Source organism: Staurois parvus, unplaced genomic scaffold, assembly GCF_062004578.1.
Source record: "Staurois parvus isolate SC_StPar_1 unplaced genomic scaffold, SC_StPar_1.0 ptg000607l, whole genome shotgun sequence".
NCBI lineage: Eukaryota > Metazoa > Chordata > Amphibia > Anura > Ranidae > Staurois > Staurois parvus.
Window position 1 is genome coordinate 981,223 of NW_028318403.1, and position 17,521 is coordinate 998,743.

At 42.1% G+C, this 17,521-nt stretch overlaps 1 protein-coding gene across 2 annotated transcripts in view; it reads left to right on the forward strand.

The window, feature by feature from the left end:
- Window positions 1-17,521, forward strand: part of BCAR1 (BCAR1 scaffold protein, Cas family member) — a 208,529-nt gene that overhangs the window by 94,641 nt on the left and 96,367 nt on the right. For both annotated transcript variants that reach the window (XM_089692853.1, XM_089692854.1), the window contains exon 2: window positions 6,247-6,987. In XM_089692853.1, the coding sequence (XP_089548979.1) occupies window positions 6,247-6,987 (741 nt within the window). The remainder of the gene's footprint in view (window positions 1-6,246; window positions 6,988-17,521) is intronic.

A 17,521-nucleotide genomic window follows, 5' to 3' on the forward strand; every position in this document is an offset into this window, starting at 1 on the left:
ATAATGGTTTTATTATCTCTAAACACTGAGGTTCCCCTTATGCTAGATGTATGGTGAAAGACTCAGAGCAGACTGGCAGTACTACGTAACACGATAAGCAAGAATGTAAGACTTGAGCTGCACCGTGACCACACCATTTTTTGCTTGGATATATCACAGCCTTTTGCCCTTTTGAGCTTTGTTTTCAGATGTCTACTCTTTAATTATTGAATATATACTTCTGGATATTTAAAAAACAAATTCACTCAAAGTATATGTTAGTTTTGGATAATTGCAGGTTTATAGCCCAAATGTCACAGAAAAAGATATAGTCAGGTACATTTTGTACAAACCATCTATTTTTATGGTCTTAGCTGCACTCTTGACGCAACAGTTGTGTAGGTTGTCAACCAGGCACTAGGGTAAAGCTGATGATATAGACCATGAGTGTCAAACTGACGGCCCTCCAGCTGTCGCCAAACGACAAGTCCCATGAGGCATTGCAAGATTGACCGTTATAAGCATGACTCCAAAAGGCAGAGGCATGATGGTACTTGTAGTTTCGCAACAATCGGAGGGCCACCAGTTTTACATCCCTGATATAGACCATATAGCATGTACAGCTCAGCTTACAGTGGTCAGCCCAATCCTTTGTGCCGGGATGACTAGCTCCTGTACATACACAGGAGTGATGTCATCTTGCGGAGGTCAATGAAGAGGCCTGAAATTCGGCACGCAAGAGAAGATACCAACGCCAGAGGGACTGTTGGAAAGGTGAGCATCCTTTGCCTTTGGTTTGGCTTTAAGACCCATTAAAACAGTAAGAAATCATAACATATGGGTGTATTGGGCTATATAGATATGAAAAGAAGTGGGACTTCAGCTGGGCTTTAATTACCTGCTACTTTCCTATATATCTCAAGGATTCCAGTTGAGCCATAATTCCCATCTCTAGTCTGCTGTGGAGGCAATTGTAAAGGTGTTGCACTGTTACTGTTAGGTGAAAGAAATAAGGAAAGAACCAAACGAAGAACTCTGAAACAGAGCAAGTCTCACGAGTTGGCTTTCCAAAGGACATGGTTGGATGAACTTCTTCACCAGAATGCCTAAAATGGTCAAATGGAAACATAGACCGTTATAAAGATCTGGTCCTGTCACCTTCACGCTCATAAGCTGCTTAAGCATGCTGAGGAAGAGAAAGAAAGCCCATTCACCTTTGGCCTTGTTTCTGGAGAGAACAATAGGGTCAACCAAATTATCTACTTGACTAACTGCTGTTTTCTTGCAATCTCAAAGTCGAATGTGTCAGGCAGGGTCTGAAGGTTCCCTTAGAGATGATAATTATCATATAGCCTAAATTACGATGTGTGTGTACATATATATTACTATAATATCTCCCTCACTGTATCTGATAGTGGTGTGCTACTGGCTGCTACATTGTACCGCTTACTGCAACAGTGTGCTGGGGTGCATTGCAACTCTTGTTACCACAACATTGTTAAGGGGGCCTCTGGCAGCTAGACCTGTAAACCAGGGATGAGAATCTCCATTGGGATATTTCCAAACAATGCTTATTTTGATGACAACTTTAAGTTTTCCTCACTTTCAGCCTGGAAAAATGGTAACTAGAACAAACAGAGCATGTTGCCATATTGTAAAGAAAACGGATTAATGGACTGGATGTTAGTAAATACAGCGGGAAGGGGGACTGTGGCAGATTGAAGGTGAAGGTTAGGGGTCTGAAAAGTACCACCAAAGATTATGGGATTTTTTTTATTTCCCATATGGGGGGAAGGCGGGCATAAAGTACCACTGACCACCCATGGTTGTAGGACTCCTATTTTAGGAGGTGGGGTACATTGCTACTAAACACCAATGATAGTGAGATTGTTGTATAAAAGTTAGGAGGTTTGAAGTGCCACTGACCACCAATGATTGAAAGGGAATGTAAGTAATCCAAAGTTGATTTTTTTTTTTATATATAGTAACAAATTAAAAAATTGTGTTTTATTAAAGACTGCCAAAAGAAAGCTCTATCTGTCTCAAAAAATGATACAAACTTTATCTGGGCACAATGTTGCCTGACCTAGTAATTATCAAACTATCACAAAAAAATGGCCTGGTAATGAACAGGATTTACAGGCTGGTACTTGAGTGGTTAAGCAAACGTTTGCTCTATTTAGCCTGCTGGCTTCCACGTAAAACTAATGAAGATCGTTTGGTGTTGGCTTGTCCTTTAACTTGAGAAAGGCAGTACAGGATTTTACCAAACTGCTACAGTATATGAATGCATTAGCCCTGAGTATACTTTTATATAGGGATGATAGGATAGTTCCAGAAACTCGGCAGTGAGCAGACACGTTAATGTTTAACAGATCTGCCCACAGGTGTGTCGGCTGACAGCTGTGTTGACAGCAGTGATAACACGCATGTTGAACTTACGTAAGTGATTGGACATGGATTCTTTGTTGCCTTGTAAACAGCCAAACTAAAAGCTTGTTGCTCTGTGTACATCCACTTAACACTCCAGATACTTACTTTACCTGCAAAAAAATGTGCATTGATTATTTTTTGTCAAACATTGAACGTATCCTTTTAATTACAATCCCTGGTGCTGATTAGAAAAAAAACTCACTAATTTTCAGCTTTTAATTTTTGTAATGGCCCAATGACTTTTAGTTACAGCTCCGTTTTAAAAGGATCTAACATTTTTAATTTATTTTTGCTGAAGACATATAAACTACATATAAGGGTTCATGTACACTGCAGCTGATAAACTCACGTTCTGGAGCTTTTCTGCGTTTTTTTCAGCAGCCCCTGAACTCTCCCTAATGTTTTCCTATGTTTCCATGTACATATAGTTGTTTACAGGCAGTTGAGTTTTTACTGTCTTTTTTTGAACGCACCAAACTTGCGTTCAGGAGTAGATTTTATCAGTGTTTCAAAAGCTAACCGCGTTTATAAGCGTTTGCATTTCAAAGCGTTTTTTAACTGTTCCATATCCAGATGCTGTCCAGAGCCTTTTTTCATCATCAGAAATGCATGCAAAGCGTTTTCCATGTATTCAAATGGACCTTGTACACCAGCGCAGTCAGTTCCAGGTTTTGCATGAAGGAAAAAATGGTAGAATGTGCCGCATTATGCTCATGATGGGATCCATAGTGAATTCAACCAGAAAAGACAGGTCATCTCAACACATACTGCTCTCTCTGCTTCTGCTCTCTGTATTTCTCTCAAAATCTCTGAAACAGTTAATTTTTTACTGTTTTTTAGTGCATTCTGGGCATTTTGGAGGTCTCCTGATATTATCTTTAAAAAACGCTTCTAAACACAAACGCGGTATGCAAACGTGGCTAAACAGACGTTTTTTAACCTACGTTTTCCAGCTGTCAGTTTCCATCGTTCAGAAGTGTTTTTCAAATGTCCCGTGTACATGAGCCGTTAGGGAGTAGGTTTCTTTGTGAAAGAGTTCGCAGTTCTGTCCATTTAAAAAAGGTCTAGAGGCACTCATGGGTCCTACAAGCGGATATGTCAAAGCAGCAGCATTTTATTAACATTTTGAAGGAGCTTGGTCTGTTTTTCTTGAGACCTGAGGTTTAATCAATGATTGCAACACATGTTCATTTTACGTTTTTAGTAATTTTTACATGTAATTTTTTTCTTTAGTAATGTATGCCTATGTTTGGTGACAATGGCGAGGCAGCCTTTCTTCATGCTGTGCTTCCTGCTAAGTAAGGGCTCGTTCACACTTGACTGTTTTACCAACGCTTGCCAAACGCCCCTATAGCGTTTGGCAAGCGTTGGTCCAGTGTTTGCAGAGTTTTTTTTTAACGCTCCGCAAACGCCGCATGCCCGGTTTAGCAGCGGTTGCTAGGCATTTGCCGAGCGTTAAAAACGCCCCACAAACGCCTATAATGCAGTTTGAATGGTGTTACCGCTCCGCAAACGCCCCGCAACCGCGTTTCAACCGCACCTCAAACGCTGGCCGGGCGTTTGCGGAGCGGCACCATAGACTAGAATAGGAGGCTTCAACGCCTCCTGACTCGACCAGAGGCGTCCATTTTGACGCAACGTGACGTGACGCAAACGCTCCCGTTAGAACAGCACCATATGCTGTAATGTGCAGAATTGGCAGAGGCGTTTGGGAAGTGGTAAAAACGCTTCCCAAATGCCTCTCTGCCGCCTGCACACAACGCTAGTGTGAACATAGCCTAATGCAGCTGGATTGCTCCTGTTATCTGGTGTCTATGGCCAAATTTGCGCAAAAGACCTTCACTGAATGCAATATATTTTCTAGGAGGCTTGTCCAGTAAACATCAGTTGTCATTCAGCATTAATTTTGGTAGTTGGAGGAAAAGTTTATAATTCATACGGTAGACATAATCATAAAAAGATGGAACAAAAAGCATGCATAAGGTGACAAATTACAAGAAAATGTACTTTAACTTAACCCTTGGTAAGGAACAACATATGGATATTTGAAGACATTCCACTTGAAAGAAATGCATGGTTATTTAGTTATAGTCTAAAACAAAATTCTTTTGTTAATTGTATATGAATACAGTAGAAGACAGACTTTGACAGCTGGTCTTGACACCAACATGTCAAACCGTCATCATAAGAATTATCTGCCTTGTGTTGTCCATGTTGCTTTCTTTCCATGGGAGAATCCTGCACATATAGGCCTTTGATTGTTGGCTGGAATGTAGTGGTTTGTTTGCTGGTGCCTCTTATGGCTGGGGAGACTATTTCCACTTCGCCCTCAGAAACACAGAGCTTAAGCAACGTTGGCTTTGAACTTGAGATCCCTGACCTCTAAATCTCTGCTCCAGGATACTTTGCATTCCACCATGAGTCTCTGCCAAGATAATATTTCACAACACTACACTACTTTTCCAAAGATCCCATGTTTCTGAAAATTTATATTCAATATATCAGTGTTATGATCAAAGCAGGTTATGGGATTCCTTATGGAAACCTTTGGCATCTGTCTACAAAGAAAAAAAATTATTGGTGGGGTTAAGATATTTTTGCCTTTTTGTTTCCCTTAGAACCACCTTTCTCACGCTTTAAAACCAAAGAAACTCTTGAAGTAACTGTAAAATTATTATATCTAAAGCTTATGGTTTAATAGTGTGATCAGTACGTTGTGGAAAGACATTTCCCCTTATGTAGGTGGCTCACATGTCCAGGGTACCATATAATCCTGGTTAAAAAAAGATGCCATAGAGTGTGGCACATAGGCTGTTGGCTATTAAAGTGTATCTAAACCAAGTAAAGCTACACTTCATTAGATTCAATTGTACTTTCTAATATGTAAAAACAGCCATTTGCATCATTGTCGTATAATCAGGTACCTCTAGACTAGTGATCTTCAAACTGCTGTCGGATGGCAAGATGTCGCTCTTTGTTTGATTTGCCAGCCCTTAGGGAAATATTTCATAGACTAATACCAACGATTGGGGCATAATTTCCCTTCACTGACACCAAAGAAGGGGCACAATTCTTCCCAATGACACCAATGATGGGGCACAATTTCCTCCAGTGACACCAATGATGGGGCACAATTTCTTCCAGTGACACCAATGACGGGGCACACTTTCTTCCAGTGACACCAATGATGGGGTACAATTCCACCCACTGATAACAGTGAAGGGGCATTTGTTTTTTCCCACTGACAGCGGGAACTTTTCTACTCCCAGTGGCCACATTCCAGCTCCCCTAAAGTGTGAATGACTGACTGTAAACTGGGCCTTTGTTTAGAAAGTTTGGAGATGCATGATCTACATGAAAGGGGTAATTATAATATTTTAGGCCTGATATTCCAATTATCTTTTTTTTTTTTTTTTTTTTTTAAGGGATGAAATGCTTCTTGTTGGCTATTTTTTGCATCTGCAGATACCAAATTGCCATAGTGGAAAATTCCATTTGTAAGGAAGAAGGCAGTTGATGCATGAAGGCTGTCATCACCATTTCTTTAGTTAACTACTCAGTAGTTTAACTGCAAAGGCTGGTCAAGCTGAATAAATTGTATCAATTGACTGGTGCTTCACCAACTTAAACGAGTACTATAGTCTTTTTAATATTTTTAGAAGTACAAAAAAGCTCATCCTAATGAATTTATCTTCTCAATGTGTGCAAGTAATGTGAACTATTTTATTGTAGATAATATGGTTTTGTACATCTGACAGGTCCACTGTTGATTCATGAAAATGTAAATTAGAACATTTTTTTTTTTTGGTAACCTTTTTGTATTTGTTTTTGCAGAATGTACTGGCCAAAGCTCTATATGACAATGTGGCAGAGTCCCCGGATGAGCTTTCCTTCCGAAAAGGGGATATCATGACAGTGCTGGAGCGTAATACTCAAGGTCTAGATGGATGGTGGCTGTGTTCTCTACATGGACGACAGGGCATTGTTCCTGGAAATCGGCTTAAGATTCTAGTGGGTATGTATGACAAGAAACAAGGTGCTGCTGGTGATCAAGGTCAACAGAAGCCTCAGCAACAAGCCCAGCAGCAGCCACCCCAGACTCCATTGCCTTATAACAGCCAAGGTGTCTATAATGTCGTCTCCTCAAACCAGTATGCACCTATGCATCCTTACCAGAGCCCGAGTGCAGACAATGTTTACTTGGTTCCAGCACCACCTAAAGGGCAACAGACACTTTATCAGAGCCCTCAGGGGCCACAGCACCCAGGTCAAACAACCCCTTCCAAGCAATCTACCTTGTATCAGAGCCAGCTATCTCAACATCAGTTCTCTAGTCAAGTTCAAGACATTTATCAGGTTCCACCTTCCATGAATCAACCACAGGAACTATACCAAGTCCCAGTGGGATCCACCAGCCCCCCTCAGTCTCAGGATGTTTATCAAGTCCCACCATCAGCTAGAGCAGGACAAGACATCTACCAGGTGCCACCATCAATGACCCAGTCACAAGACATTTATCAAGTTCCACCATCTATGGATATGCGACCAGGAGATCCCAGGAAAGCACCAGGAAAGGTAAAGTGCAGAGCTCCTTACAATTACAAAAAATGGCAAAATATTACAGAGCAAGTCTGAATGATGAGATGCTTCTGTCAAAGTTCTTGGTAAATGAGAGATTTGTAATGTTGGTAAACAATTTAATTTGTCAGCAAGTTTTCAAATGTGATTGGACATGGTCTTCAAATTATTACCAATTAAATGTCTATTACTGAGAATGAAACACTATAGTGGGTGAAAGTTTTAATGGGGCCTATTTATGAAGACTAGCATAATATATGTTTTTTATTTCTCAGTATTCCTACCATTTTCCAAAATTTTAGGTTTGCATCAGGAAATTATGATTTTAGAGTATAGTACAAAAAATGGTGAAATTACCGATTTAGGAAAAAACTGGCACAGTACAGAAAAATCAAACAAAACAACAATTGTGCGGATTTAGTAGGCAGTCTGCACAGTCTGTATATTCTGTATACAGTATGTAACTAACAACTGTCTCATACACAATCTACCATGCAAAAAAACAGCAATAGTGCAATTAATACTACAGCGTAAATAATAGAAGGTTTATAGTGTATAGTTGGTGGCATCTGTCTGTTCATGCAAAAGTTTGATGTATTGTTTGCTGTAGATACTATGTCCCCATTTAGACATTAATGTCGACACCACAAATCTTGTGTTGCGGTTTTACTTTCAGGCTTTGCTTTAGACATAAAGCAGTCAGATGTGTATATAAAAGTCTGATGTGCAGATTAACTCACTGCAGAGAATTTCTGGGCCTCTAAGATCAATTTCCCCCCTAAATGTTTTGTCGGACTAATGAGCAGTAAAGATCAAGCAGTCGTACATGGTGCGACTGAGTGATATCCGTTAGTTATTGATCTACTAGAAATGAGCTTTGATCGAGCTGCCCTCTGATAATCTGCTGCCAGAGGGGAGGTATGCATGTTTGCTAAAAATGTAATTCAGTCCATGGTGGTAGGACAGGTGGTAGCTAGGATTTGTGTGTATTTAGTGATCATTCCAGCTAAGAGGAGCTGTATCAATATAGTTGATTGCATCTGCCCTATGTTCTTATTTAAAGGAAAAAATAATAAATGCATTTTTTTTTTTTGCAGAAAACAAAATATGCATTTATTATTTTTTCCTGCAGGAGCCTAAAAAAGCATGGCACCCGTGATCAGTGGATCAGGGGTGCAGTGCTAAACTCCTGCAGGCAAGCTCTTCATCTTTCATCCCGTATTTCCATATGGGCTGTCTGTTTGAAAGCTGTAGGGCTTGTGAATGAACTACGAGAGTGTTCCTCAATGCTCTCACAATTCATTCAGAAATACAAGCCATCATCTGCGGTGGCTGATGGTACTTGTAGTTCATTAATTCACAGGAAGATGTGTGGGTAGAGCCGTGCACGGCCTTGCTATTTTTAAATGTAGCAGTGGGCACGGGCGAAAAGATCCCCTGCCTACTGTCACACTAAGGGGGGATTAGCAGAACTAAAAGTCAAAATGTAAAAGTGAGCGCTATTCAGTCCAGCAGCTGTACACTCAAGGTAACCAACAAAACCGTAGTACAAAGTAACAAAAATAGTGCAGCGCTTTATAGAAATTATATTCTCAATGAAATAAAATAAATAAATAAATAGTCCCCAAAATTCCAGACCGGTGAAGGTTCCTTATGCTAAATAGAAGAAGTGCCCACTCACCGGAAGTGCACTTGATATAGTGCGGTATATAAAATGCTCCTTGGTGTCACGAGGTATACACATCTGGATCAGCGGGCAGAAGGGATTAGCAGAACTGGCTGCAGGAGCTGAAACATGTTACATGTGCCACCCTAAAAACGGGTGGATCATGTAACCCTACAGCTTTCAAACTGACAGCCCTAAAAACAGGTGAATCATGTAACATGGCACAAAATGTGAACTTAGCCTTTAAGTCAATGATAACATTCCGTACAACTGTAGGTGAAGGTGTAAATTAACCTTAAACATCATCTCTAGGCAGATATTTAAAAAACAAAAATTTCACATAAAAAGATCTTAAAGCGGAGTTCCACCCAAAAGGGGAAGTTCCGCTTTAAAGATTGGTCCCCCGCTCCCCATTAAGGATTGGCACCTTTGGGGAGCGGGTACCTGAAATTGACAGGTACCTACTCCCACTGCGATCGCCTAGGCGAGCAGAAGTTGTTCTCCCCCCTCCCTCCCCATAGTCTTGTGGGACGCGTGGCAGGTCCCAGAAGACGATGGGGCCATTCAGGAAGCACAGCGCTACACGCGCATGCGCAGTGGGCACCCGGCTGTGAAGCCGCAAGCTGTCACAGCCGGGTGCCCACACTGAAGATGCCGGCACCTGGAATGCAGGACGGCTGGTGAAACGGGCTGTGGCTGGGGCACCGCGGGATCGTGGGACAGGTGAGTGATTTTTTTTTTTAAAAGTCAGCAGCTACAGTTTTTGTAGCTGCTGACTTTTATTTTTTTTACAGAGTGAGTGGAACTCTGCTTTAAATACAACCTGTGCTGTTCCCATGCAGGCCAAAGCATCAGCGTCACTTCATTGGTAGCCCCACCAGCAGCCTATTTTTCCTAACTCTTGCCCACCCTCTGTTCGGTTGCCAGGAGCAAAGGAAAATCCCTGGTACTTCTGGGCATGAGGAGTTAATACCGTTCAATGTTAGAAAGTACAACATTTAGTGTTTTGCTAGAAGAGTAGTGGATGCTTTGTTTTCTGCCACCACTCTACTATGTTTCTTTTTCACTCATTCCCCCGTGTTGAATGCTTGTGAAGGGCCATGCACCTCCTGCCTCACGTGGGTAAAAAGTGAGTCCTCAACCTCCTGTAAGCTCCAGATAATGACTTGGAGCTTACACTAGACATCCTCTTTTTGCTCATGGTGGCAAGTAGAGTGGTGGTTAAGTTAAAGGATAATGGAACAAACTGAGAGGTTATTACGAGCGCTTGGACAAATAAATGAGCAGCTAGCATAAAGGTACAGCCTCAAAACCTTCTCAATGACATCACCAAATAAGGCATAGAGCATCGGACTAAGGGATCCACCTTGAAAGGAGGGGCTCCTAGGGTGGAGCCTAGCCGGTGACGTCACGCCGTCCGAGCCGCGTGGAGGCCGGCGGCCATTTTTGTTTCTGCCTTATCTCCCACATGTGAGTTTATATCTGCTATTATATTTATCAATAAAGGATCTCAAATTACTACACTATCAGAGTTTCTGTTTGGGCTCTCTGCACCACGAGCCCCTCCCTTTCAAGGTGGATCCCTTAGTCCGATGCTCTATGCCTTATTTGGTGGTTTCCTAACTGGATATCTGAGAGTTCATTACACATGGATGATGACCCCCTGCTGGATGGATGAAGTACCACAGTTGGTATAGATGAGATGCTGATCACTTGCCGAGCTGTTCGTTTGCCAGATGATCTCCAAATCCTTTCTTTTCCAGTTCCAGAGTACCAGGAGTGGTCTGATAACTCAAACGCACAGTTGTGTGCGCTGTCTGGTTAGTGCATAATATACCCACCTAAGAGCACGGGAATCACTGATACTTCACCTCGTATTGGGACGTCCACCATCACGTCACGGGATGTGATAGCATATTTTATTAGTCACCATATGCACTTTATAATGTTACTGAATTAGACTTTATTTTAATTTTCATTTATTATTGACCAACATATCTTATATCTATGTTTACTAGTTCAAATACCCTATACTTAGCGCTGCATTTTTTATATGAAGTTAAAGGATAAGTTAACTTTTCATAACATGTTACATATTACACCCATATTCAGGGCGTAACATGTTATGAATGCACCACCCCCACTCCCCTGCTTTGACAGTTAGTGGGGGATCTCCTCTCCCCACACTAGTTGTCAAATTAAAAAAAAAAAAAGCATGGCTGTGTGGGGCTCCACCCACCTGGCCGCATCACTCATTCACATCACTCTGTGAATGAGAAACTACAAGTCCAGACATCCTTAGTGGCTGTCGGATTGTAGTTCTCAATGAACTACCATGGCGCTGTGGAGTGCAGTGGTAGTTCATTGACTCTTTTCTGTCAGTATATCTGCTTGCTCGTACATCCCGTACATCGTACATCCATGCATGGCACCAGTGGTGCAAGGCTTTACAGGCTCCTGCAACCAAAAATAATAAATGCTAGTTTTTTAACAAGAAAGAAAAAGGTGAACTTATCCTTTAAGGCAGTGGTTCTCAACCTGTGGGTCGCGACCCCTTTGGGGGTCAAACGACCCTTTCACAGGGGTCCCCTAAGACCATCAGAAAACACATATTTCCGATGTGTAAAGAGCAGCTACTGTGTAGAAAGCAGCTGCTGTGTTGAAAGGTAAAACGACACTCATGAATTATAATTACTGGGTAAATAATGTTATGGTTGGGGGTCACCACAACATGAGGAACTGTATTAAAAGGTCACAGCATTAGGAAGGTTGAGAACCACTGCTTTAAGGGCAGGTAAGCATACACTGCTAGTGGGGTGATCATTAGGGCCTCATGCACACTGGGGGGGTTTTGCTATCTCTCCTAGATGTGTTTTTTTTCCCCAGGTAGCTGCATTATTGCAAAAAAATGCTTGACTCTTGTAAACACGATTTGCTTGGTCAAGAGTTTGAGTGTTAAAGTGGTTGTAAAGGCTGAAGGTTTTTTACCTTCATGCATTTTATGCATGAAGGTAAAAAACCTGTGTGCAGCAGTGCCCCCAGCCCCCCTATGTGAACCATAGCGTCAGCTGTCCAGGGTCTGTGCCTCCTCATTGACTGAGACAGCAAGGTGGAGCCTTTGGCTCCCGCTGCTGTCATTCACAGCCAGTCAGCCAAGGAGGAGAGAGAGGGGGCGGGGCCAAGCAGCAACTTCGTGTGTGAATGGACTTACAAAGCAGTGGGTGCCCCCATAGCAAGCTGCTTGCTGTGGGGGCACCCAACAGGAGGAAGGGGCCAGAAGAGCCTGTGGGGGACCCAAGAAGAGGAGGATCTGGGCTGCTCTGTGCAAAACCACTGCATATACATGTAGAGGCAAGTTTGTTATTTTCCATAAACAAAAATTAACCTTTAGAATCGCTTTAACTCGTTTCATTGGCCAGAATAATAATTTATTCTCTCCATTGAAATAAATGAATGTTCAAGCACTAAACCCTCGTTAACTGTTTTGCTCTTCTAAAATGCCACTGCTCCTTGAAGCGTGTTTTTTTTATTCTGCCTCTAAATGTGTGCATGGACATAAAGGCTAACATGCAGCGGTGTTTAGAGGCAGAAAAAAAATGCCAGATGCTCCTAGGAGCAGCATTGTGCATAGGGCCTAAGGTGGACTCTTTGCTTTGCTCTAGATGGCATTTTCTCACCTGCATTTCTCAAGTGATCATTCACTGGGGCTATTCATTATACCTTTCTAGCAAGTGTCTAGGTAGGAGGCAGTAGAGGTTTCTCTGGGGAAGACCGAAATTGATTTTTACATTAACTGGACACGAGATAGGAGGTAGGAGATTGACTGACTGATCAATGTGATTGTTGGGAATTTTTACATTGGCTAGTCAGTGATTTGATAAGTAAAAGCATGTGTATACACAAGGCCAGGATTCTCCAAACTATGGCCCTCCAGGCGCTGAGGAACTGCAAGTCCCACGAGGCCTTGCAAGACTCTGACAACCACAGGCAAGACTCCCAGAGGCATGATGGGACTTGTAGTACTTCAGCAGCTGGAGGGCCTTAGTTTGGGGACCCCTGCACAAGGCTATGAATATTAAGGATATGCGCATTGGGAGATCTAGTTCTATTGTGACATCTGTGGGCCAATATTCTAAATCCAAAGGCTGGACATGGATGATGCCTGTACACCTGAACAAAAATGGAGATTACTTTTTGAAGAGAGAGGGTATTGGGGAGTACTGTGATTGCAATAAAGTTTCATCCTTACCCGCTGATTAGCATTTCCTCGCTTGACTCTACAGGGTGCGGCAACATAACTTCCTTTTTTCAAAACGCAATAAAACCCATTTTATGAATCAGAATTGTTTTTATTGTCTTTAATAATGTAGGTACATATCTAAAGTTCTGTTTTACACAGTTTTGAAAATCATATCAGGTAGGTGACGCCCCCCATTGTCCATACACTGAATAAGCCGATTTCTGGCGTTTTTCATGACCCTTACCAGCATAGCATGTTCACATACCGGTCTGAATTCACTGTCACTGTGACCTCATTTTCTTCAAAGAACCAGGGACCAATAATCCCAGCTGAGGCAATTGCACACCACACTGTGACTTTAGATGAATGCAAAGGCCTTTGATGCAATTCTCGAGGATTGGTGTCGGCCCAGTAGCGCATGTTCTGTTTGTTGATGCATCCAGTCAAGTGAAAATGGGCTTCATCACTGTAAAAAACAATTGCATCCTCAGGGACATTTTCGAGTACTGCCTCACATGCGTTCCTCCGAGAATTGAAGTCGCCTTCGGAGAGTTCCTGCACAATCGCCAACTTGTACAGATGGTAATGAAGGTCATCGTGAAGAATTCGCCTCACTGAATGATCCGAAAGTCCAAGGGCAGACGCATGTTTGCGCGCAGAACGCTGCGGGGATCGCAAGATTGAAGCTCTCACTGCTTCGATGTTCTCAGGTGATCTGATGGGTCGAGGGACTCCAGCTCTTCGTCTTGTCATACTCGCGGTTTGTCTGAATGTAGTGACCCACATAACAATTGATTTCCGGTCCGGGACACAGCCCAACGGGGCTACATTGAAGCGATGTCGGAAGGCGCGTTGGGTTGCGATCACAGAAAATCCGTTCGAAAAGTAGGCCTCTACGGCAAACGCATGCTGCTCACTGTTCAAACGCATGATGATGACTGACCTGGAAGAGAACAAAAACTTTAGAACTACGCCTGTCGCCTGAGACCACTCCCGCCCCGCTATTGCCGCTACAGCCTGAATGGCACGCATTTCAAAAAAGGAAGTTATGTTGCTGCACCCTGTATTTTGAGTGAAAACTAAACCAAGAGCTTCCCCTTGCTCTCTTCATTTTAACATCAAATCACTATCTGGAGTGTATACTCCAGTTGGCCAATGCAGTGGTGGCCAATGTTGTGATCCAAAGTTGAACTAGGCTCCTTTTCTGTATAGTGTGGATCATAGAAATGAATGTATGGTGATGGTGATGGTGGATGGGGGGATGCTGAATGTTTCTATAAAAGAACTGTTAACACTTTTTTTTAAAAAGTCATTGTGATTTTAGGTCCAGTTTAAATCCATGATTGGCATTTTCCTAATTAACCTTGAGCTACAAATAGTGTTAATCTCTGCGTATCATTTTTGCCACATTAAATGAACATAATTAAAGCATCCGTTCATCCGCAATCCTATTTTAAAAGCATGTTTTGTCTTTTGTTGCATTGCTTTCATCTCTGTTCCCTTTGTGTGCGCCCTGACCCAGCCCCTCCCCCGTTGACTTTGTACTGACTGCCATTATGGTGAAATTAAGCATAACTGGGAGCTTAAAGAGGTGTCTGCTGAACTTGCAGCATATCAATAATGTCACCGCAATGCTGATATAGTCATTATTACCATGCCTGTAGTTTTTATAATTCAATTATCCATTGTTATTAAATATATAGCACATTGCAAAAGTGGCTTAGTATTTAGCACTTCTGCCTTGCAGCACTGGGGTCCTTGGTTTGAATCCAAGATAGGACACTGTCTGCATGGAGTTTGCATGTGCTTGCGTGGGTTTCCTCCTACACTTCCTACATACTGGTGGGTTAATTTATTTATTTCAGGTATGCCGTCCATTTACGCAGCGCTTTACACATATATATATATATATATATTGTACATTCACATCAGTCCCTTCTCTTCAGGGGACGTACAATCTAAGGTTCCCAACTCACATTCATACATACACATACTAGGGACAGCGGCTAAATGGTTAGCACATCCACCTGGCAGTACTAGGGTCGTTGGTTCGAATCCCAACCACGGCATCACCTGCCTGGAGTTTGCATGTTCTTCCTGTGCCTGTGTGGCTTTACTCCAGGTACTCTGGTTTCCTCCCACACTCCAAAGACATGCTGGTGGGTTAATTGGCTCCTGTCAATTAGCTCTTGTCAAAGTTTGACATAGTAAGTGTGTATTGCAGGCCATAGTTGATGCAATTTTCTTTCCTGCAACCATAGTTTGTAGGAAAAAGAATTGCTAGACTGCCCAATCAACACAGTCAGTGTTTATGGGGGAATCCCTCCCGCGGTGCTATTTTGTACTCCTAAAGGTGGGTGGGTTGAGTCGTGCATGGAGCCGTCCCTACTGGGAGAACACGGATTGTATGAAACATCTAACATGCCGGTTGTACCCAAGTCATGCAACGATCAAATTGGGCACAGGTTGCTCAAAGATAATATGAATCTTGGCTGGTCTCTGCTGAACCGGCGGAGATTTGCACCATCTATGGTCGGCTTATGCGAGATTGGGACATTTATATTGTAAGCACCGTTGAGGGCAGGGACTGATTTGATTGAACTGTATGTAAAGGCACTGAATAAATTGTCAGCACCTTATAAAAACCTAGGTTTAGTATGGGACTTTGGATTTTACTATCGAGAGTCTGGCACAAGAAACAAGTGTAAAAATAAAGTTTTTCTGAAGATTGTAGCTTTTCATTAATTAAGCTGGGGGACTGATTTTGAAATTGCATGAAACGTTGAGATGTTTCCTACAGCTACCAATGCCAGAGGCATGGGCCTGAATAATCGTATTTCTGCCTGGAAGAGGTTGTACTTAAAATTGCATTGAACCAAATCCTCCTTTTATTTGTGTCTCATGCACTCTCCCTCCCAGACACTACAGCTCACAGTGGGAGGGTTTCAGCAACAGAGTCAGAGCTGTCAATCCCAAAAGCAGTGGGCAGCACTGGGTGCGGTCAAGTGTTGATTGACAGACTACAGACGTGTGAAAATGCTGATGGCTATGTTTCCTGCAATTTATTTTTCATCCCACCATTGCGTAAGCCGGTACAGCCTACATGAGAGTGGCAACTCTGCTCTGAATTCAGGAGTAGCACACCATTGTGGTCACATCATAACAGGAAGCTGCATTGGGTTGACTTCACTGGCAGGATCAGCCGGTGTTTGTGGGGCTTTGCAGGGGGAAAACCTAAGTACAGATGCATTTACAGTGCTGTGAAAAGTATTTGCTCCTTCCTGAGTTATTTTATTGCATATTTGTCAGACATAAATGATTCACTTCATCAAACAAATGTTAATATTACACAAAGATAACCCTGGTAAGTGCAAAATGCAGTTTTTAAATGATTTCATTGAAGGAAAAAAAGCTGTCCAAACCTGCCTGGCCATGTGTGAAAAAGTAATTGCCCCCTAAACCTAATAACTGGTTGTGCCACACTTGGCAGCAACAACCGCAATCAAGCATTTGTGATAACTGGAGTCTTTCACATTGCTGTGGAGGAATGTTGGCCCACTCTGCTTTGCAGAATTGTTTTAATTCAGCCACTTTGGAGGGTCTTCGAGCATGAACGGCCTGTTTTAAGGTCATGCCACAGCATCTCAATCTGAGTCCTGACTTTGACTAAGCCACTCCAAAACTTAAATTTTTTTTTTGAGCCATTCAGAGGAGGACATGCTGGTGTATTTTGGATTTTTGTCCTGCTACATAACCCAAGTGCGCTCCAAAAAGTTCAACTTTTGTCTCATCAGTCCACAGAATATTTGCCCTTGGGATAATCAAGATGTTTTTTGGCAAATGTGAGACAAGACCAGTCTTTTTCTTATTGTTAAATCATGAACACTGAGGAAAGTGAGACCTGCAGTTCTTTTAGATGTTCTGGCTTTTGTGACCTTCTGTATGAGTCGTCATTGTGCTATTGGAATAATTCTGGTAGGCCGACCATTCCTGGGAAAGTTCACCACTATTCCAAGTCTTCTCCATTTGTGGATATTGGCTTTAACTGTGGATTGCTGGAGTCCTAAAGCCTTAGAACTGGCTTTGTAATTCTTTCCAGACTGATACATGTCAATGACTTTTGTTTCTCATCTGTTCTTGAATTTCTTTAGATCGCTGCATGATGTGTTGCTTTTTTAGATCTTTTAGATTGCTTCACTTTGTCAGATCTTTTAGCTTGCTTCACTTTGTCAGACAGCTTTTATTTAAGTGATGTAAGGATTGCCTATATGCTAATTTTCACGTTGATCAGTCAAACCTCATGTTGATCAGTCAAACCAAACAGAGTTGAGTAGCTGCAGCTTAGATAACATGCACTATTAAAATTCAGTTCACACACCTCTTTTCTACTGCTGTTCTTTTGCCTTTAAAAAAATTAGAATGGCTTGTGAAGCCAGCATAATGAACGCAACCTTTAATAAATGTTGTAAAATAAGCATTTTATATAAAAATAATATACAATTAACCCAAACCATTGTTGTTGTTTCCCTACAAATTTTCCTATGCTGTGCATGTGATTCTTGGTCCTTTATATTTTGGGACTTGACTCAAAAGAGAAAACTTGCACAACAGTGCTACTTTGGACC